The following is a 21860-nucleotide window of genomic DNA, read 5'->3' as shown; positions in this document are numbered from 1 at the left end:
GCACTGAAAACAATGCAAGGTTTTCATCCAGAGAGAAAACTAAAATAAAGAAAGGCCCCATGAGTGAACACTGCCTTTGTTCCAGTCCTGGCTCCACTGCCAACGATGGATCTAACATCTTTAGACCTCAGTTTCCTTGTCTGGGAAATGGGAATAAAAGTAGTATTTATTTCACAGATTTTGGTAAAGACTCCTAAGCATATGTACTATAATGTTTGGAACATGGTAGACGCTGCTCAAATATTAGCTATAATAGTAATAATAATTCTTGATATTATTATTTTATCCTGGAAACACCACTATTAACAGGCCCAAGAAATCAGTGTACTGCCCCAGGAGTTTGAGATACTCTTGCCTAAGTCTTGCCTAACTTTCTTAGCGTTATGCAGGTGGGATCCCCATTGTGGCTCTCCCATCTGTCAGGGCTCCGGTTCTGTCTCTGGGACTCCTGGTGGCTGACTGCCTGGCCTGGGTCTTGAGATGGCCACAGCTCCTGGATAAGGTGCTAGCCCTCCAGGGGACCCCCAAGGTCTCCTGCTCCCAGCCTGGCCCTGGCCATGGCCTCAGGCTGGGCTCTGGAACCCCCTGCCTGCCCTTTCAACTCTAAATAGACAATCTACCCAGCTGATTCCCAAGATTTGGTCGGTTCTGAATTCATTTGTCTTACTTAGCTCTCCATGCATGCAGCCTTTTATATGAGCAGTTAATTTCTAGCAGAATGTCTGCAAAAGATCAGCTGCTGTGAAAGGTAAAACAAATCTGTGGGAAATCTGTTTCAAGCCTTGTTCGGGCTGCACAGGGAGCCGTGATCAACCCTCCACCGCAACGGCAGCATTTTCAGAGGGTGTTACACAGTTTCAACCTCCCTCCCTACTCTCTGCATTTTAGATCATTTACTGTCCAGTGGCACTAGTGCCTTGGGGTAAAAGGGTCAAGGAAGGAGGGTGAAGAGTGTGAAGCTCAAGAGCCAAGACTCGGAGGTTAGATTGCATTGGAATCTTGGCCCAGATGACAGTTTATATTCAGAAGGCAGTGCGTACAGGACCTCCCAAAGGACTGGGCATGGAGGATGAGGAAAAGAGAAGCATCAAAGGGTGTGGTTTGAGCAATCAAGTACATGGAGGTGGCAATTTAAACCCTGAGAAAACACTTGGGGCAGAAAATTAAGAGCTCTGATTTTGCCAGGTTTAGTTAGATGTCAAGTCAAATGAATCTGGGTCACAGGACCAAATAGAAAAACATGAGGGATATCAGCTTTTATAAAATGGAAATGCCTACCTATTGTTAGGATGAAATATGAGAACTTATGTAAAATGCCTGGCACCATGTAGGCATTTAATAAATGAAAACTAATTATTAGACAGAAATGAGAATTCTGATGAGTCCTCCCTACTTCTTGCAAGCAAAAGTGGTGAAAGCATCACCAGTAAATGACTGAAAACTATTTAAATTAAGTTTCCTGTTTTATCTTTTTTAATTCCCTGAATCCTCAACCCCCTTTTTCTGGGTTCAATGAAGTATCACAGGATGATTTTCTTAAGAATATCTAAGTGAATTCTCATTTTCTTTTCCATGTCCATGTTTAATTCATTCCTAAGACATTGGAAACTGTGGATACACATCTGATGATTTCCCATCAGTGGTATTTAATTGCTATAGCATCTGAAGGATCGTAGTTAAAATAACCACCAAAATAGCTACCATTTATGTCCTGAGTATAAAACCAGGCACTTTACATGCACAATTTCATGTAATCATCACCATTTTATGGTGAAGTATGTATAATTATTATCATCATTTTACAGCAAAAGAAACTGAGTGAAGAGGGTAACTTCCTTGAGGAACTTGCTCCAAGTCACTGGCTAGTATGTGATGGCCTTGGAACTCAAACACAGGACTATTGAACACTCTACAGCTCTTTGCATAATGTAGTCTGGAGAGGGCTTTGCAGGGGGTCCCCTGCATGCACACTTGAGCTCTTTGTACTTGCCTGACAATGCTACATGTAATGGCAACTTTACATCTCTCCCTCCATTTTCCATTCATCCACTGCTACTGAGAGCATAACAGGCAGGTGGCAAGGATACAGCAATGGGCAAGCAAGGCAAAGCCCCTGACCTCAAGGGCTTACACTGTGGTGGCAGGACTCAAACAATGAACAAGCAAACAGAGAACATCATTTTAAGATCGTGATGTAACATATAAGTTGTAGCCTCAGTGGATATTAAAGATCTTGAACCCTTGTTCAAGGAGTACCAGGTACATCCACCATCCAATTACCAACAACTTTTCAGCTGGAGGAGAAAGTCAAGCCCATCAGAGGTAAAATACCTCCTTCATTGTTTTGTGGTTGGGTAGGATGAACCACATCTTGATTCACCATCTTAAAAACAGCCTGCCAGGGAGAGTGGAGAGAACACTGAACTAGAGATGTCACGTGACACAAGATCTAGTTCCCAATTTGACCCTAACCTTTGTGTGACCCTGGGCAAGCCTCTTTTTTATTTATTATTATTATTTTTTATTTCTGGGGGGCAAGCCTCTTAACCTCTCTGGTTGATACATCTGATAAGAGCAAGCATTTGTGTGGTCTTTTTCAGTTTACAAAGAGTTTTTGTCAGGTATTGTCTCATCTCAACCTTCCAGTAATCCTGCGAACTAGACAAGCAGGGATGATGTTTTTTTGTTTTTAATTAATTAATTAATTAATTCATCTCCCGTTCCCCTCCCCCCCGCTTGTCTGTCTGTTGTGTCTATTTGCTGCATTGCCTTCTTTGTCCGCTTCTGTTGTCAGTGGCATGGGAATCTGTTTCTTTTTGTTGTGTCATCTTGTTGTGTCAGCTCTCCGTGGGTGCAGCACCATTCCTGGGCAGGCTGCACTTTCTTTCGTGCTGGGTAGCTCTCCTTACGGGGCATATTCCTTGCACGTGGGGCTCCCCTACGCAGGGGACACCCCTGCATGGCAGGGCACTCCTTGTGCACATCCGCACAGTGCATGGGCCAGCTGCACATGTGTCAAGGAGGCCCAGGGTTTGAATCATGGACCTCCCATGTGGTAGACGGATGCCCTAACCACTGGGCCAAGTCCGCTGCCCTCAGGGATGATGTTTTTAATCTTCATCTGGAGAATGAGTTGAGGCTCTGATGGTAGAGCTAGGCCTTGAATGCAAGCCTGGGGACCAAGTCTGGCACTTCTTCCAGAGGACCACTGCGCCCCTCACCAGCCATCTGGGTTTCTACTGTATATCCTGTGTCCTAATTGCTCACATGCATGCCTTTTTCTTCTAGGCTGTGCCTCACTTACCTCTCTTTTCCTGAGGCCCAGATCAGCATGTGTTTAATAAATGTGAGAATTAAGTGAAATGAGATGATGAGAGTGAGTTTTGAGATTTAAAAAGGCTATATGTGGGAAACATGTGGCTCAACCCATTGGGCTTCCGTCTACCATACAGGAGGTCCAGAGTTCGATCACCAGGGCCTCCTGGTGAGGGCAAGCTGGCCCATGCAGCGAGCTGGCCCACTCGGAATGCCGGCCAACTTGGGAATGTAGCCCCGTGCAGGAGTGCCGCCCTGTGTGGGAATGTCACCCTGTGTGGGAAAGCCACCCCATGCAGGAGTGCCAGCTGATGTGGAGAGCTGGCCCAGCAAGATGATGCAACGAGAGACACAGAGGAGGGAAAATAAGAAGACATAGCAGAACAGGGAAGCTGAGGTGGTACAAAAGCGTGATCGCCTCTCTCCCACTGGGGAAGGTCCTAGGATCGGTTCCCTGAGCTGCCTAATGAGAATACAAGCAGACACAGAAGAATACACAGTGAATGGACACAGAGAGCAGACAATGGAAGGAATGGGGGGGGAGGGGAATAAATAATTTTTAAAAAAATCTTTAAATAAAAAAAAACCTGTGTGAGCTGAAGGAAGACGGTCACTAATTTTTTTAGTAATTGTGGCAGAGAGGGCCAGCTCTCCACTAGAGATCCGAGTGCTTCTTCTGTAGTGGTATAAGCTGCAGTGTAGAACTGCCACCTTTGAGAAATCACTCTCCCCAGTCCCCCCACCCCCACATCAAGATGGGGCCATGGGACCAGTTCTTGCCGATGGAATATGGGCAAAAGTGATCAGTGTTATTTCTGGGCTGGCAAAGTTAAGAAAGGAGTGTGCCTTCCTTGCAGTCCTTTTCCTCACCCACCAGCTGGACAGAGGCCTCAAGGCTGCTGTCGAGGAGGGTGCAGCTACAAGGTGGAAGAAGCCTGAAGCCCTAAGCCGCCCTCGTGGCCAGCCTTCCAACCTAGAGGAGCCACGACGGATTGTGAAATGAGTGAAAAACAAACTTCTCCTGTGTTAAGATTTGGGGGTTTATTCGTTACAGTAACCAGCACTGTCTTAACCAACCAGGAGTAATTATTTGCCCTGAGCTCACTGACCTTTGGAATATAAGATAAGGACCAAACCGCAGTTATGAGAGAAAACAGTGATTTTTGATTCTTAAAACAGAATTCCATTTAAATGGTGGATCAAAGGATTTGGGGGATTTTAAAGGACATTTTAGGAATCCAGTGGATAGAAGTCAAGGGAAGGAAGAACACCAGCACACTGCTATCCCTTCTAGAGCTGAGTCCACAAGCCAAGGATCAGCTCTCACACGACCACCAACCACCCAGGGTTAAAGTGGGAACGTGACTGCGCTAATGATGCAAGGAAAGCATTTGATACAGGGTAAGTGCTCAACAATTTTCACTGCTATGAGACGCAGAGGCAGGAAGGCAGAAAATATGGGGGAGAAGTACCTTTTGTAACTTGCATCACTTTTCACCACTCCACTTGCAATAGCAGCCCCTCTACCTAATACACACTGAGGAGGTCCCTTCCCACCAACAACTCCTGCTTTTCATAGGCCTCTGAGAGCCTGTTATTCCATTCAAATGTCCACACACGATTCCAGGGTGTTTTATAGCCTGAAAGCCATTTTCTTTAAACAACAAGGCTACTAGTTTACAGGTTAAATGTGTAGTTTCTTGCCATCCTTCTGGAAGACTCTTTTGGATGGCATTTCTCAGGCTTCAATCCTTTCTATTTCCTCTTCTCCATTCTTCAGATGTACTATGTTAAAATAAAAATGGAACAGACTTCTTACATTGTTTGTATTTAAACATGGCCCAACTGGTAGGATTTGATGGAAATGTGAACCAGACCTTTAGAGTGGAGGATAATCAGCACCAAAGCACAGAAAGGGGTGAAACCTGGGGAAAGCTTAAATCCAAAAGATAAGAAAGCTGTTCTTTAGTTTCTCTGAACCAATAATTCTGGGTGTAATTATGCCCTGGCAAAATCGTCTTCCCGGTGTGCCGATCAGGCAAACTGCAGGTGACAAGTTAGATCAAAGAAAAGGCCTTGCCAATTGCTGTACCAATATAAGATCTGTAAAGTGAGGATATACTAGAACCTGCTTCATGGTACCACTGTGAGGAGGAAATGAGCCAAGTGCATGCAGGCTTCCGGAGGGCCTGGCCCTTAGCAGGTGCTCATGAACTAAGTTAGCATTGTAGAACTTTAATACAGAGTATTCAGTTTGACAATTGTTGACTTACCTCATCAAAGTTGGCTCTTATGACTGTGTCCAGTATTCTCTGACAGTGTGTTCTGTACATCATAATAAAGGTAGACACCTGAGCAGGGTGGAGGGATCAATGATAAAGACATACATTAGTACCCTGGAATTTCAATTTCAAGTCATTTCTTCCCTTTTGGGGGATGGAGTTCGCCTAACCCATACACATCCTGCAAGACCCAAATGGGAGTCATTTTCAGGGGGTGGTGTTCTCCCACCCTGGGCTTCCTCCTGGGTTCCTACAGCGCTGGAGGGTTTCTCAATTGAAGCACTAGACCTGTGGCACTGAGAGCCTCAGTTTCTCCCTCTGCCCCCGTTCTCCATCCCTTGAGACTGTGTGCTCCGGGAAAATAAAAAATACATGTTATTCATGCTTGTGCATCCAGCACCTAGTACAGTGCCTGGCACTTAGTAGGTGTTGCGTAGAGTTTATTGATTTCTCCTAATCAGCTAAGATACTGAAAAGTTAAATCACAATGTGTACTTATTATAAGAAGAGGTGCTTCTGCCCAAATCACAAAAAGACATTTGGAAATTTTCTGGAATTGGCTTAGCAAAATAATTTCATTTCCAGCTCCATTTATCCAAGAATTTTAAACTCATGGTTCAGGAGATTTGTTTGTTGAGGGAAAAGAAAAAAAACTAATTTGGGAATAAATAAAGATTTGTGTAGTTCTTACAGTTAAGGCATCCTTTACAGAAACAAGGTCACTCACTTCAATTCAGAACAGACATGCATTTTATATAAACAGCCTACTTATACAAGCATCTGTCTCCCCGCTTGACTGTCAGCTCTGCAACCCCAGCTCCTAGACTAATACACGGGAGAGGCTCAATAGTGTTGGAGAACTGGGCTACATTAAGATGGGTGCATTAGAGTTGTGACACCCTAGGGGAAACTTCCCAATTTTTTTTACAGTAATTTGTTCCAAATACCCTATGCCCAAAAACTATCTGATTCACTAGTTCTATAAAATTTTTGTCTTTGTGGCTATGACAGGTATAGATAGAGGAAAGATAGATATGCTAGATTATAGACAGATAGATATATAGATAGACAGAGAGAGAGAGAGAGTGAACTTGAATTTATAGAAAATTTGTGAAGATAGTATAGGGAGGGCCCATATACTCCATACCCAGTTTCCCCTATTATTAAAAACTTACGTTATTGTGGTACATTTATCACAGTTGTATGAACCAATACTGATACTTTATTGTAAACTAAAATCCAGACTTTATTCAGATTTCTGTCTTTGTGTTTTAAATTCACCATTTTGCAATAAAAGGGAAGGGGAGAGAGAGCCACCCCATGATGACTTAGGCATGGTTACCTTCTCCTCGGGCAAACTGGCTGGCAGATTTAGATCTTTGACATTGGGAAACTCTGGCAGCAGCGTTCCAAGCTTGGACCTTGGTGAATAAGCCACTGTCTGTTTGCTCACTTCTTTCTTCCCAGTCTCGCTGACCCAGGCAGCTCCTTTCTTGGAATACATCACATCATAATACTGGGAGCTCTCCTTCACTGCAATGCCGTAGTAATGGTACCTGGGCCACAGAGAGAGAGAGACCCACATGCACCATTCTCAGGTGGGGTTTCCTGAAGATGGCTGGGCCTGCCCTACCTGGGGCCAGAAGAGTTAACTCTTCTGGGAGCCTTAAATTGTTTCAAATCTAGAATTAAACCAAAGTTCCATCTTGCCAGCCATCAATCAGACAGGTAAAAATAACCAAAATTGCCTCCTACAGGAAAAGTTAAGTCAAATACTTTGCAAAGCAGAAAGGGTGATGAAAATTTTTCCATTTGTATTTGATCTCTTCTATGTAGCCACATGTGACCCCAGGGTACAGCACTTGAGTATCCCCTCCCTGTGGCAGCCCAAGCAGGAGATGTATTTATTACTGCTACCTGTGCTGCCAAGAGAAATGGATTTGGTCTATGTTTTTCTTAGCAAATTGGAGTCTGGAAGGACGGTGTTCTAAAAAAGATACATTTAGTGCTTCAGTTGACACTGAATGTAAAACAGTGACCAGGACATTTGCTAACTCCAAATGGGCTTAATAATAGAAATGTTTTCAATTAAGACTAAAGAGGGATGGAGGTTACATTTAGTTTGTTTTTTAGCTACAATCTATTGAGTACTTACAACGTTCCTGGCACTTTGTAAAGTGCTTTATGTGCATAAATTTGTAAAAATAACCCTATGATATAAATGGGTATTATAGTTTTCTACAGCTGAGGAAATGGAGGCAAGAAAGCCTGATTCACTCAAGGTCATACAACAGGTTAGTGGAAGAAGAGGTCTGGATCTACAAAGCCACTATGCTATACTAAGGAAACACTGCATGGTGGGACTGTGAACTTTGATGCCTATCAGGGACACTACCGAATTTAACAAAAATATGCATGCCTAGGCCCCTTCCAGACAGACCTACTACTAATTCAGAACATCTGGGAATGGGGTCCAAGGCTCAGAAATTGAACAAGCACCATAGGAATTTCTGAAGTACATCACTTTGAGACCCACTAGCTTTTGGGCTAAGCACTGACATTACATCCCAGCTCTACTGATTCCAATTGTTGGAGATAACTGTAAAACGGATGCTTATCACAGCAGCTAACAAAGTGCGAAGTGCTTCTCATCTATTGTCTCATTTAATCTTACAACCTGCCCCCTGCCTCCCCCAACGAGGCTAATGCTAATTATTATCCCCATTTTACACAGGAGGAAATGAAGGCCAGAGAATTTAAATAACCCAGTGACTAAGTGGGAGAGGATTTGAAACTCTCAAGTCCTCCTAACCACTAAACCAGTGATCATCAAACTTAGTGCGCCTTCGAAAGAATCACTTAACAAAAGGTATTAAAATACATACCCTGGGCCCTGTCTTCAAAGATCCTAATTTAGTAGGTCAAACAGTAGATTTTTTCCCATCACGAGACAATACTAATGTAATACATGGAACTCACTTTCAGAAACACCGTGAAAGATATTAAATATTTTCCTCTACCCATGGAGATATATAATACACATGAGAAAGCACTTTTAGTTATGGGAAAAGGCTTTTACCGGGTGGGAAGAGGTGCCCACATATATCCTTCCCTCTCCCCGCTCCCCGTTCCTCTTGATACCATTCTGTGATATTCCTGCTTAGGGGGCATCTCGCCTCTATCTGAATGCCTCCTGGGATGAAGAACTCAGACCCTCCGAAGGCAGCCCAGTCCATTTTAAGCCGGTAGAGTTAACAGAAAGTTCTTTGTGTTGAGCTACTGTCTGCCTTCTGTGCCTTCTACTCCCCAACTGTCATAACTGCCTTTCCATCAGAAAGGCACTCCCCTGCCAGAGGGGGGAGGGCTGGTTCCAATGCTCCAGAAAGCACCCTTGGAATGGGAAGGCAGTTAGGATAAGCCTCCCCAACTTTAAAAAGTTCCCCTTTATAATTTCTTAAGGTTAAGATAGTAATAAGATTATTCAAACCAGACCACACCCATGATTATTCAGAGTACAAGCTGCTATAATCAGCAGCTACAGTAAAGCTATTACTCTGATCACGTCTCAGTTTTTCTATTTCAGTTCTGCAGGTATGCCAACACACTCTCAATTAGCTGTCCCCCAAATTTCTTCTGTCAAGGAAAATTTGCTCAGGGAGCTTAAAAGGCTGATGTGCAGGTTGGGGACTAGAGCTTATTATTTCCTTTTGATTGGGTAAAAGTGTGGCCAATCTGGGAGGATACTTACGGAAAGGATACAAAAATACTCATTACCTAAAAATGTTTAAAGAAGGTATTGTCCAATTTGCCAACCTCTATGGTGAAGAATAAGAAATAAGAAAAAAACAAAAACTAAAAAAACAAAAATACAGGCTCTCACATGTAAAGAGAAGGAAACCTTCTCCAGGTTTATGGAGGATGGGAAGCCTTCTTGTTTTTACTTTACTACCTTTATTTTTCTACCTTAGAAATGGACAACAATGTATTGGAGCCAGTGACCTTTCAAATACCATAATCTGGAGAAAAGTCACTCACTTCCATTCATTCAACACCCTTCCATCAACTACTCATCTGTTCAACTAACATTTTAAAGTGCCTGTGTACTGAGAAGGAAGAATCTGACACTTGAACTCTACAGTCATATTGAGGATGAAACCTTCTCTCTAAAGAAATACCAGAATTTCTCATTATAAAGGTGGTGTGTTCTCCAGAAGAGTCAGCTTGGAAAATTATTAGGAATTCACTCTAAGAAGTCCCTTTTCAAAAAGTTTCCCTAAGTCTCTTTCAAAATCACTTCCAGAACTTCTGTACCACAATACACACAAACACACAAATCAATCTCATTATTTTCAGAACTTTATCACGAGGTTTCTTTTGCCTAGTTCTATCATCCACTTTCTTCACCACACTTGGCTCCAAAGTTAAACCCATCCTTGGAGGATGGGCTGTGTTGCCAGGGATGGCAGAGGCCTGGGGGGGGGGGGGGTGAGGACATAATGGTTGCTCAAGGTGACAGTATTGGGCCTGCTTTTAAAACACCCTTAGAAATGTGTCTTATAAATCCTAAATGGTTGTATTTTTTTAAGTGTCAGTATTTTATAGGTCATACTACTCAAAATGGTCAAAATGTCTCAGAAATGCTGCATAATAAAGCCCCTTCCAGTGGATTTCCCAATGCACATTAATACACTAAAGGTTCTGAGAAGTCCTACAGTAAAGGAACCTGCTTAACTCAGCACTTACCAAACTTATGTACCCACCAGACCTTTTTCATGGGACACCCATTACCATCCAATCATTTTTTATATACCATTAGCGGCAACTCTTACAAATTCAGATTTTAGCGAAGTCTGAACAGTTCAGGCAGAGATTCGCTTCCCATTTCCCCCCTGACCAGTGTCTGCACACACCCTTCTCCCCTGTGGTCACCTCCTCAGAAAGGCCTTCTCTGGCTTCCCTTTCTAAACTGGGCCACATGCCTTTATTCTCTACTACAACCCTCTTCATCTTCTGGTCACGATCTGATTCTCTTTTTGTTTACTCTTTTAATGCCTGTCTTCTGAATATCTGCCCCTCGAGGGCAGCTACCTGCTCCCTCCTGTGTTCCCAGGACCTCACACCACGTGGTTGACCCCAGGAAGCATGAAGCAATTATGGGTTGGCTGGTTGACTGAGGAACGTGAAGCAGAATGCCACTGTGCCCTCGGGAGAGCTGCGCCTCCCGTCCCCATCTCCCGTGCAGAGGCTGTACACGTTGCTTCCCTGGCTAGCTGGATGCTATCAGGGTAGACTGTTTGGTAAAACAGTCCAAGTGACCTGGACATCATCCAAGAGGCTACAAGATATTCCTTTAAATGACGCCCAAGATTATTTTATTAAAAAAGCCTAAGGGCTATGTGGCACACAGGCTTATCTATAAAGTGGCCGGCCAGGTGGTTCTGGGCTTGGGAATAAAGAGCTTTCCTTTCGGGCCCTGGGAGAGGGGACCCGGCTGTCATAAAGCTCCTCCATGCTCCCTCCAGACATAGGTGTCATGCCAGGCCTGGGGACACAACTCAGGATGAAGGGCCCGGGGCCGGGCCTGGTCTCGAGGCCCAGAGACGCGTGCTCTGCCACTGGAACGCAGCCGGTGCTTACTTTGACTGTCCTCGGGTCCCAAGTCTTCTGGTGGTTAACTGAGGAAACTGCTGCCTTATGATCTGTAAGACAACACAAGAGTCAGTTACCCATCGGGAAACGCCGGCGGGGACAGTGACTGAGTTTTATAAACAGCAATCTAAAGATGGAGGGGAAACATGTGTCCTTGGTGGGAGTACTGCAAACCCTGGAAAAGACCACTGGTGTTGAGAGGCAGAAGGGGGCTTGGCTGACTGGGGGGCTCTAATGCCGTGGGTCTCTCGGCTGCTCTGTGGTTCACCTGCTGCTACTCACAAGTTAGCTGGGGAACGTGTCACTTCTCGACTTAAAACCCTCCAATGGCTTCTGTCATACTTGGAACCCAAACCCACACTGGATCCTGGTCCCAGCTTCCTCTCCCACGACTCTCACCCTTGCACACCAGATCCCAGACCTGCTGGCTTTTTTTTCTTCTTCTATTCCTGAAACACACCAGGTTTGCTCCCCACTAGGGTCTCTATTCTATGGTTCCCACTGCCTGGAAGGCAATTTCACCCAATTCCTCTGCCCAGAGGCCTTCTCTGACAACTGATCTAGAACAGACTAGCAGTTGCCAGCCATCTTGCTTTGTGTCTTCTTAACGTGTGGCATTGTCTGGGGTTATCTGGCTCTCTTACTTCTAAGAGTGCTTATTTTAGGATTTCTCCCACTTGAATGTAAACACCACGAGAGCAGCGACCCTGCAAGGGGTTTGGCACATGGTGGGAGCTCAATCCATGTCTATTGAAGGAATGCAGGAAGCCCTGATTCCTGCCCTGCAGACTAGCCTTTACACACCACCTGCAGAGCAGATGATGGCAATGGCTGTTGCTCCCACAGATTTGCAAGAAATCTGGAAGGAGGTGCCACCTCTCAATGTGAGAGCACAATGGGCATCTATCCTTGGTATTTAGAGAGATGTTTGTGGAGAGGTAGCTTAGCACAGGTAATGGCAAGGACTTGGAACCTAGACTATCTAGATTGGATCCAAGTTCAGCTATTTGTTAGTTGGGTGCTTTTGGGGCTAGTTAATTAATCTTCAAGTGACTCAGTCTGCTCATTTGTAAAATGAGAATGATAACACCTGCCATAAAGAACTCTTGTGAAAATGCTAAAAGTTAATGCATGTAAATGATTTACATTGCCTGGCACTTAGTAAGTACTCAATAAATATTAGCCATCATTACCACTGATTGCCCTGATGATCCTTCCAGGGTTTTTTTTCCTATGTTTTGGCAGTTTGAAATTCTTTATGAACCCCCAAAACAGATAGATTATATTTTTGAACTAATCCATTCCTGTGGGTGTGACACCCTTTTTGTTGGACTACATCAGTGAGGCATGACTCAGGCTGAGTCTCCACCTTCTTGCTGGGTCTGATATAACCATAGACACAGGAATGTTGGTCTTGCCATGTGAGAGAGAGGACTGCAGGAAAGCAGACAAGCCCAAAGATGCTGTGAGAGATCACGGAGTCTGGAACCAGCAGAATACAGAGGCACGGAAAGAGTCCCTAAGGGACTGGGCCCATGGAGCAGCCCACAGTTGAGGAGAAGAGCCATATGCCTGATAGCTCACACCTCAACTTGGGGAAAAAAGCAGAGCAGCTAGACCGAGAGTGGAGGTCAGAAAGAGATGAGCACTATGTCTTGTTGCCCAGAGCTGAGCTCCAGGAGATGGAAGATTCTGGAGGGGAAAACAGGGACCTCAGGAAAAATCACCCACAATCATGCTTTACCACATGGCAACACGCCAGGATCTATAGTAGCTGACTAAATCAGGCACATTCCTGTGAGTGCCTTGATTTAGACATTTCATGGTCTCAGAACTGTAAGCTTTTACCCCAAATAAATCCCCTTTATGAAAACCAACTCATTTCTGGTACTTTGCATCAGCAGACCTTTGGTAAACTAAGACATGGGTCCACCTAGTAAAACGTCTTGGCCAGAGGGAGGGAGTCTGCACACCACCCTCAACAAAAGAGATGCCATTGCTGATTTCCCACTGGTAGGGCATGAATGTGGAGTGCTTTCTCTAGAGGTGGGGATGGAATTCTATCTATTCATCCACACTCTCTTCCATCGACACCAAATACTCTCACTAACTGATTTATTCATTTATTCAACATTTACTGTGACCCTACATTAGTTGTTTGAACTTGGATGTGTTTTTATTTAATTTCTCCATGCTTCAGTTTGGAGTCTCCGTGAAGACTGGAGATACAGGGGGTTCTGTAGTAATCTAAAGAATAGGTGATGGTGTCTTCAGCTAATGTGGCATCAGTGGGATGGAAAGAAGTGGAGATACTGGAGAGAAATTAGGAACCTGGAAGGGATAGCCTGAGGACTGAACATTTCTATATGTTAGGAAGCCGACTGTCTCCCATGTGGAGAATGGATGGGGCAGCATTTCCTCATCTGAAAAATGAGTGCAATAAGAAGCAATCCTCATAGAATGGTTAGAGAATCTAATGAGATAACATCACAAAACCATGTCGGGAAATAATCAGAGCTTTAAAAATATTATCTCACAATGATAATACTGAACAAAATGATGCAATATTTCTTTGAATTGTTGAAGGACGTTATTTGTATAGGCAACATATCCTGGTTCCTTTTATTTTTATTTTTTGAGATTATTTATTAATTTTTCTCCCCTTCCCCCCAACCCCCCACCCTTGTTGTCTGTTTTCTGTGTCTATTTGCGGCATCATCTTCTTTGTCCACTTCTGTTGTTGTCAGCGGCATAGGAATCTGTGTTTCTTTTTGTTGTGTCATCTTGCTGTGTCAGCTCTCCGTGTGGGCAGCGCCATTCTTGGGCATGTTGCACTTTCTTTCGCACTGGGTGGCTTTCCTTACGGGGCGCACTCCTTGCACGTGGGGCTCCCCTATGTGGGGGACACCCCTGTGTGGCAGGGTACTCCTTGTGCGCATCAGCACTGCACATGGGCCAGCTCCACATGGGTCGAGGAGACCTGAGGTTTGAACTGCGGACCTCCCTTGTGGTAGACGGACGCCCCACCCACTGGGCCAAGTCCGCTTCCCTATCCTGGTTCCTTTAACCCTAACTCTTGTAGGTAGTTTCCAGACCCCTCAGGACCCATGCTTCTCACTTTATCTATGTCCCTCTCAAAATATCTTGCCTCAAATCAAATACAATCTTCAAGATGGGGTTTGACCCAGGGGTAAGTGACAGTGCTCTCTGAGCCCTCTGCCCATTAGGCATTCTAAAACTGCATCAAGGTTTAGGGGTCTCTTTGCCCTGGTTTTCTATCAATCTATGGCCAAGTACACCTTTCAGACTTTCATTGCAGTACTTCAGAGCCAGGATTGGACACAGATGTTCACAAGGGTACACTACTGAACAGATATAGATATGCCAATAAGGGAAGAAGGAAAACAAGGAATACATAAAAACGGAGCCAGGGAATTCTACATTGGTTAAAAGTAGGCTATGATTTGGGTTCTAAGCAAAGAAGATAATAAAATCAGTTACAAGAGTCCCAAAATTCACAAGATACATGCATACCAGTGGCTTAAGAAAAGCAGAGCTTTTCCTTACACTTAGGTCTGGGAAATTTGTACTTAGCAAATGAAGGCAACAGTAAAGTATCATGTTCAGCCATCTGATATCAGCAGAGGCTCTTAAAATGATAATAAACAGTGCTGTCACAGCTGTAGTAAAATTGTGACACTCATAGATTGCTGATGACATTCTTTATGAGTACAACCTTTCCCTAAAGCATTTGAAAATATATACCAAGAACCAAAAAATATTCATACTTTCTGATTTATTAATTTCAAGGAAATAATCTAAATAAGAAAAGACTATGTGCAGAACTACTAATGAGAGTGAGAAACTGGAAACAACATAAATGTCCAATGAAAGGGAACAAGCTAAATAAATGATAGTATATATACTAAATAGACTTACGCAGTCACTGAAAATGATGATATTAAAAACTATGATACAAAAAATGCCTATGAAACAATGTTTGTTTGTTTTTAAAGATTCATTTTTTGAATTTATTGCTCTTATCCCCCTCCCCCTGTTGTCTGCTCTCTGTGTCCATTCACTGTGTGTTCTTTTATGTCCGCTTGCATTCTTGTCAGCAGCACTGGGAATCTGTCTCTTTTTGCTGCGTCATCTTGCTGTGTCATCTCTCCGTGTGTGCGGCGCCATTCCTAGGCATGCTGTGCTTTTTTTGCATGGGGCGACTCTCCTTATGGGGCACACTCCTTGCGTGTGGGGTTCCCCTATGTGGGGGACACCCTTGCATGGCAAGGCACTCCTTGCGCACATCAGCACTGTGCATGGGCCAGCTCATCACACAGGCCAGGAGGCCCTGGGTTTGAACCCTGGACCTCCCATATGGTAGGCGGACACTCTATCAGCTGAGCCAAATCTGCTTCCTTGAAATAATTTTAAATGAAAGAGCAGGCCTCAAAAAATACATTAACACTATGATTATAAGGTATGCATGTACAAGTACAGGAACCAAAAGAGAAAAAGGAAAATGAAAATTGATATTTGTTGGAGTTATGGTATTATGGTGGAACAAACACTTTTTTTTGCATACTGTCTGTGTACTAAAGTCAATTTTTTTCAAATAGAAAAGGACTTTCTGACTAGAAACATTCCTATATTGATTTTTTAAAAACTTAAGATAATCTTGAAAGAGCACCAAAAGCCTACCAAAAACGTTAAAATGGGATTTTTTCCTTTTCCTTCTTATTTTCTTTCTTTCTTATATTTGTTAAATATAAATCAGGAAAGGAGAAACCAGTAAGATGGCAGCAGAGTCAAGTGCTCCTAGAGTCAGCTCCTGCTACAAGGCATTTACTAAATACCTAGAGTTCTCTGGAGCTAGCTGAAGCACCTGTTTGAGGGCTCCAGGAGGTCAGGAGAGCATCCTACCACATCCTTGAAGGAATGGAAGGAGGAGACTGCCCATCTGCAGAGAAGACTTGTAAGTACAGCGCTCCATGCCCCGGAGACCAGTGCCATCCTCCACTGGAGGCACAAGCCTCCTCGGCAGCTGTTCTGCAGCTGGAATTGAAAGCTCCACTTCCCCAAAAACAGGGGAGGAAGAGATGGTTGGGCAGCAATTTCAACTACTGATGAGTAAATTCAGCGGGCTGAAGTATAATCTTGAGAACAGCTAAAAGTATGAGCCTGTCCAAGTCAGAGAGAGGCCAGGAGCTGCTATTTTAACTCTGCGCCTGGCACAAGGGGAACTGGGGTGGACTGAAAATCCAGTGCTGGTGTGGACCAGCTTCTTTCCATCCAGATCAGATTACAGCTTTAGCCTAGGCCCCATTGCCACCTCCAGCAGGGAGGAAGCTGCAGAGACCTGCACCAGCCTCTCCGGGAAAGTACCAGCCAAGCCGTGGAAGCCGGTGATCATCCTGCTCTGGCGGAACGAGCCACCCAGGAGCTATTCTGTGACTGGAATTGGAAGCTCCACTTTCCAAAATCAGGGGAGAAGGAGGTGCTTGGCTGCCGATTTCAGCTACTGATTGGTAGACTTGGCTGGCTAAGCTATAACTCTGGGAACAGCTGGGGTGTGAATCTGTCCAAGTCAGAAAGAGGTCGGTGACCGCCATTTTGACTCTTCCCCCAGCCTGAGTGGAAGTCCGGCTGACCAAAAATCACAATGATGGTAGGAACCAGTTTCTTTCACCCAGTTTGGCCTGCAGCCCTAGCCTAGGCTTCAGTGCCACCTCTGGCATGAACAGGCTGGTGGTCCCGCACCAGCCTATCCAGGTAACTGCAATGGCTGGCACAGACTGATAATTGGAAGTCTACCAGGACAACCACGGTCATCTTGGACCCACACTGCATAGATTGCTGCCCACACCTGCAGCTCCATCCCCGCCCCAGGCAGGGGAGAAAAGGACGTGAAGCTTCATCAGCCTCTCTGGGCAACCAAGGTCTAGGTCTGCATGACTAGGATTGTTCCACACAGCTGTGACTCTGTCCCTACCCCTGGCAAAGGAGAACGTTGGAAGAAACTTCACTGATCCCCAGTGCAATGAGGGCAGCTTCAGCATCCACAGCTTACACCACCAACTAAATTCTTGGCTCCTACTGCACAACCAGCAAAGGAGAAAGGGCAGGAAGCCCTGAACTAAAGAGAAAAACTGCACCCAGAATAAATACTCTAGTAAGTCAGATGCCAAGACAACAACAAAAAATTACAATCCACAGCAAGAAACAGGAAGATATGGCCCAGTTAAAGGATCAAGATAAGTCTCCAGATGACATAAAGGAGTTGAGACAACTAATCATAGATGTTCAAACAAATCTCTTTAATAAGTTCAATGAGATGGCTGAAGAGATTAAGGATATTAAGAAGACTCTGGATGAGCACAAAGAAGAATTTTAAGGCATACATAGAAAAATAGCAGACCTTATGGGAATGAAAGGTGCAATAAATGAAATTTTAAAAACATTGGAATCATATAATAGCAGATTTGAGGAGGGAGAAGAAAGGATTGGTGAGCTTGAAGAAATGGCCTCTGAAAGTGAACATACAAAAGAACAGATGAAGAAAAGAATGGAAAAAATTGAACAAGGTCTCAGGGAACTAAATGACAGCAAAAGGCATGCAAACTTATGTGTCTTGGGTGTCCCAGAAGAAGAAGAGAAGGGAAATGGGGCAGAAGGAATAGTTGAAGAATAATGGTAGAAAATTTCACAACCCTATTGAAGGACAAAGATATCCATGTCCAAGAAGCACAATGTATTCCCATCCAAAAAAATCCAAATAGACCAATTCTGAGACACATACTCATCAGAATGTCAAATGCCAAAGACAGAGAATTCTGAGAGCAGCAAGAGAAAAGCAATGCAAAACATGTAAGGGATACCCAATAAGATTAAGTGCTGATTTCTCACCAGAAACCATGGAGGCAAGAAGACAGTGGTCTGATATATTTAAGATACTGCAAGAGATAAACTTCCAGCCTAGAATCTTATATCCAGCAAGACTGTCTTTCAAAAATGAGGATGAGATTAGAATATTCACAGATAAATAGAAACCGAGAGAATTTCTAAGCCAGAGACCAGATTTCAGGAAATACTAAAAGGTTTGCTAGAGCATTAAAAGAAAAGACAGGAGAGAGAGGCCTGGAAGAGAGTCTAGAAATGAAGATTATATCAAGAAAAGTACCAAAAAGCGTCAAAAGAGTGGTGAAAATAAAATATAACAGATAAAACTGAAATAGGAATAAACTTAACCAACAACCAACAATGTAAAGCACTTGTATTCAGAAAACTGCAACTCAATTTTAAAGAAATCAGGTGAGGGGGATTGGAGGGTATATGGGGACCTCATATTTTTTTAATGTAACATTAAAAAAAAAAGAGATAGGGAACCAGCCTGCTGCAGATTCAAACCTCAGCGGGAATCATATTTTGATGGGTAGGGATACAGGCTCTCGGTGCTCCATTCAGCTACTGAGTTTTTTCATTTCACCTAATAGGATTCAATTTAAATTAATTTTTGAACTTGTTTTTGAATTATTAAAAATGATTAAAATCTCACATTAAATTTAAAAAATTAAAATTAAAATTAAAAAAAGGGCCTAAATAACTGGAAGAACATTCCATGCTCATTGATTGGAAAACTAAATATCATTAAGATGTCAATTCTGCTCAGATTGATATACAGATTCAATGCAATCCCAATAAAAATTTTACCACCATTTAAAAAAAAATTGAAAACACGATCATCGAATTTATTTGGAAGGGTAAGGGGTCCTGAAAAGCCAGAAACATCATGAAAAGGAAAAACATACCTTCATCTCCAGACTTTAAATCATATTACCCAGTTACAGTGATAAAAACAGCATGGTACTGGCATAAAGACAAACACAAAGAACAATGGAACCAAATTTATGGTTCAGAAACAGACAGACCTACATATGTAGGGTCAAGTGATTTTTCACTAGCCTGTCAAACCCACACACCTGGGCAGAACAATTCACTCAACAAATGGTGCTGAAAGAATTGGATATGCATAGCTGAAAGAAGGAAAGAGGACCCTTATCTCAAATCTTATGCAAAAATTAACTCAAAATGGATCAAAAACCTAAAAATAAAAGCAAGAACCATAAAACTTCTAGAAGAAATTGTAGGAAAATATCTTCGAGACCTGGTGTTAGGTGGTGGATTCTTAAAGGAGATAAGAGGAGGACTGAGATGCGCTGCTATATTTAATGTACGTAGTAGTTTTAATTAGCTTTACTGTAAAAGTGTAGAAATGTATAAAGTGGAAGGTAACACATAGTAACAGCTAGTTTACAAATGGGGATGTGACGGAAAAGGTATGTAAATGCTAGAGAATAATTTAGGAACTGAATAGCACTAAACCAAGAGGTGGAATGGGAAGCAGACTTGGCCCAGTGGTTAGGGTGTCCACCTACAACATGGGAGGTCTGCAGTTCAAACCCCGGGCCTCCTTGACCCATGTGGAGCTGGCCCATGCACAGTGCTGATGCGCGCAAGGAATGCTGTGCCATGAAGGGGTGTCCCCCGCATAGGGGAGCCCCACGTGCAAGGAGTGTGCCCCATAAAGAGAGCCGCCCAGTGTGAAAGAAAGTGCAGCCTGCCCAAGAATGGCACTGCACACATGGAGAGCTGACACAGCAGGATGACACAACAAAAAGAAACAGAGATTCCTGGTGCCGCTGATAAGGAAGAAGTGGTAATAGAAGAATACAGTGAATGGACACAGAAAGCTGAGAAGGGGAGAGAAATAAATAAATAATAAATCTTAAAAAAAAAAAAGAGGTGGAAGAGAATTGTGCTTGATGGTACAGATGCAAGTGTGTCCTTTGTGAGCTAGAGCAAATGTACATCACTACTGCAGGGTGTTGGGAATGTGGAGAAGCATGGGAAAAATACAGCTGGAGTGACCTGTGGACTGTGGTTAGCAGTAATAATATAATATTCTTGCATCTATGCAAAAGATGTACTTTGTTGATAATGAGGCGGTATGGAAAATGCGAACCAAATACACACTATGGACATGGTAACAATCAGATGATATTATCTTACCTGTAGCAAATGTTCCACCACAGTGTGGTGTGTTGATGGAGGAGTATTGTTTGGGAATTCTGCCCATGTGCATGATCGTTTTATAAGTTTACAACTTCTGCCATAAAAAATATATTTATTTATTTATTTTTAAAAAATATATTTAAAAAATAATAATAGGGTAGGTTGGGGGGAAAACGCACCAAATGTAAGATAAGGACTATGATTAGTAGTAAGATTTTGACAATATTCTTTCATAATTTGAAACAAACATCTCACGACAAGGTAAGGTGTTGGTAGAGGGTTAATGTATGGGACCCCTGTATGATTTTATGCATGTTTGCTTTGTAAGTTCACAAATTTTACTGTACACTTAATTGTTTATGTATGTTCATATATAAATGACATAAAGATAATAATAATGGGGGGGGTTGGGGGTAAAATACTTTGGTTAGTAGTAATTTTTTTACAATGCTCTTTAATCATCAGTTAAAAAAGTTTAACAAAAATGCAAATTATTGGTGGTAGGGTGAGTTAGAAGAGTCCTGTATGATGTTATATATGTTTGTTTCATAAGTTCACAATTATTATTATACACTTATTGCGTACATATATTTATGTAAATTAATTTAAAATAAATCAGGGAAGCGGATGTGGCTCAAGTGATGAGGCTTCTGACTACCAAATGGGAAGACCTGGGTTGGATCTCTGCAGCCTTCTGGTAAAAAAGAAGAAGAGAAAGCATGCCTGTGCAGCAAGCCAGTGCCCTCATGGTGAGCTGAGTGCCTGTGCAGTGAGCCCACGTGGTGAGCCGAGTGCTCACATGGCAAGCTGATTACCCATGTGGGTGACTGTGTGGCGAGCCAAGTGACCGTGTAGTGAGCTGAATGCCCACGTGAGTGCCCACATGGCAAGCCAAGTGCTGGTGTGGCGGGCCAGTACCCACATGGGGAGCCAGTGCTCACACTAGTGAGTCACGCAGCAAGACGATGATGCAACAAAGGAGAGACAAAGGGGAGAGTCAAGGTGAAGTGCAGCAGAGACCAGGAACTGAGGTAGTGCAATTGACAGGGAACCTCTCTCCCCATCAGAGGTCCCCAGGATCGAATCCCAGAGAATCCTAGAGGAGAAAGACCAGAAGAGAAGACAAAAAGAGAAATAGATACAGAAGATCACACAAGTGAACACTGACAACAGGATCAGCAGGGCGGGGGAGGGGGAGGGGAAAAACTAAATCAGTCCCTATTCCCTGCAAGCAATATGTACATAATAAAAGAAAGCAGCTCTGTTTTGTCAGTTATCAGTCCTTATTATTACTTGAGTTAAGAGAATGAGCTAAGTTCTGTAGTCTTTCTAAGTGTTATCCAATTGGTGTCCCACATAACATCCAGAGGCCAAACCCTTGTGCCTGGCTGTAGGCTAAGCCACCAGGGCCAGACTGACCTACAGTGTGCCAAGGGGCCAGGGGGAAGTGAGGACAGGCCTTCTGGTTTCTCCTCTATGAGATAGGAAAATGCATCACCAGTGTGTTTGTAATTCTTTGTACTGCAGTCTTCTGGAATTATC

At 43.4% G+C, this 21860-nt stretch overlaps 1 protein-coding gene across 3 annotated transcripts in view; it reads right to left on the bottom strand.

Moving 5' to 3' along the window:
• RFX4 (regulatory factor X4) overlaps positions 1–21860 on the bottom strand; it is a 180286-nt gene that overhangs the window by 60327 nt on the left and 98099 nt on the right. For 2 of the 3 annotated variants that reach the window (XM_058308667.2, XM_058308668.1), the window contains exons 5-7: positions 11235–11296; positions 6940–7153; positions 5589–5666 (exon numbers count right to left, since the gene is read on the bottom strand). In XM_058308667.2, coding sequence (XP_058164650.1) covers positions 5589–5666; positions 6940–7153; positions 11235–11296 — 354 coding nt within the window. Of the gene's footprint in view, positions 1–5588; positions 5667–6939; positions 7154–8738; positions 8883–11234; positions 11297–21860 lie in introns of those variants that run through there. The other variant, XM_058308671.2, reaches the window with a different exon arrangement.

Source organism: Dasypus novemcinctus, chromosome 12 (assembly GCF_030445035.2).
Source record: "Dasypus novemcinctus isolate mDasNov1 chromosome 12, mDasNov1.1.hap2, whole genome shotgun sequence".
Classification (NCBI taxonomy): domain Eukaryota; kingdom Metazoa; phylum Chordata; class Mammalia; order Cingulata; family Dasypodidae; genus Dasypus; species Dasypus novemcinctus.
The sequence above is the reverse complement of the archived record's forward strand: the minus strand, read 5'-3'. Positions and strand labels throughout refer to the sequence as shown.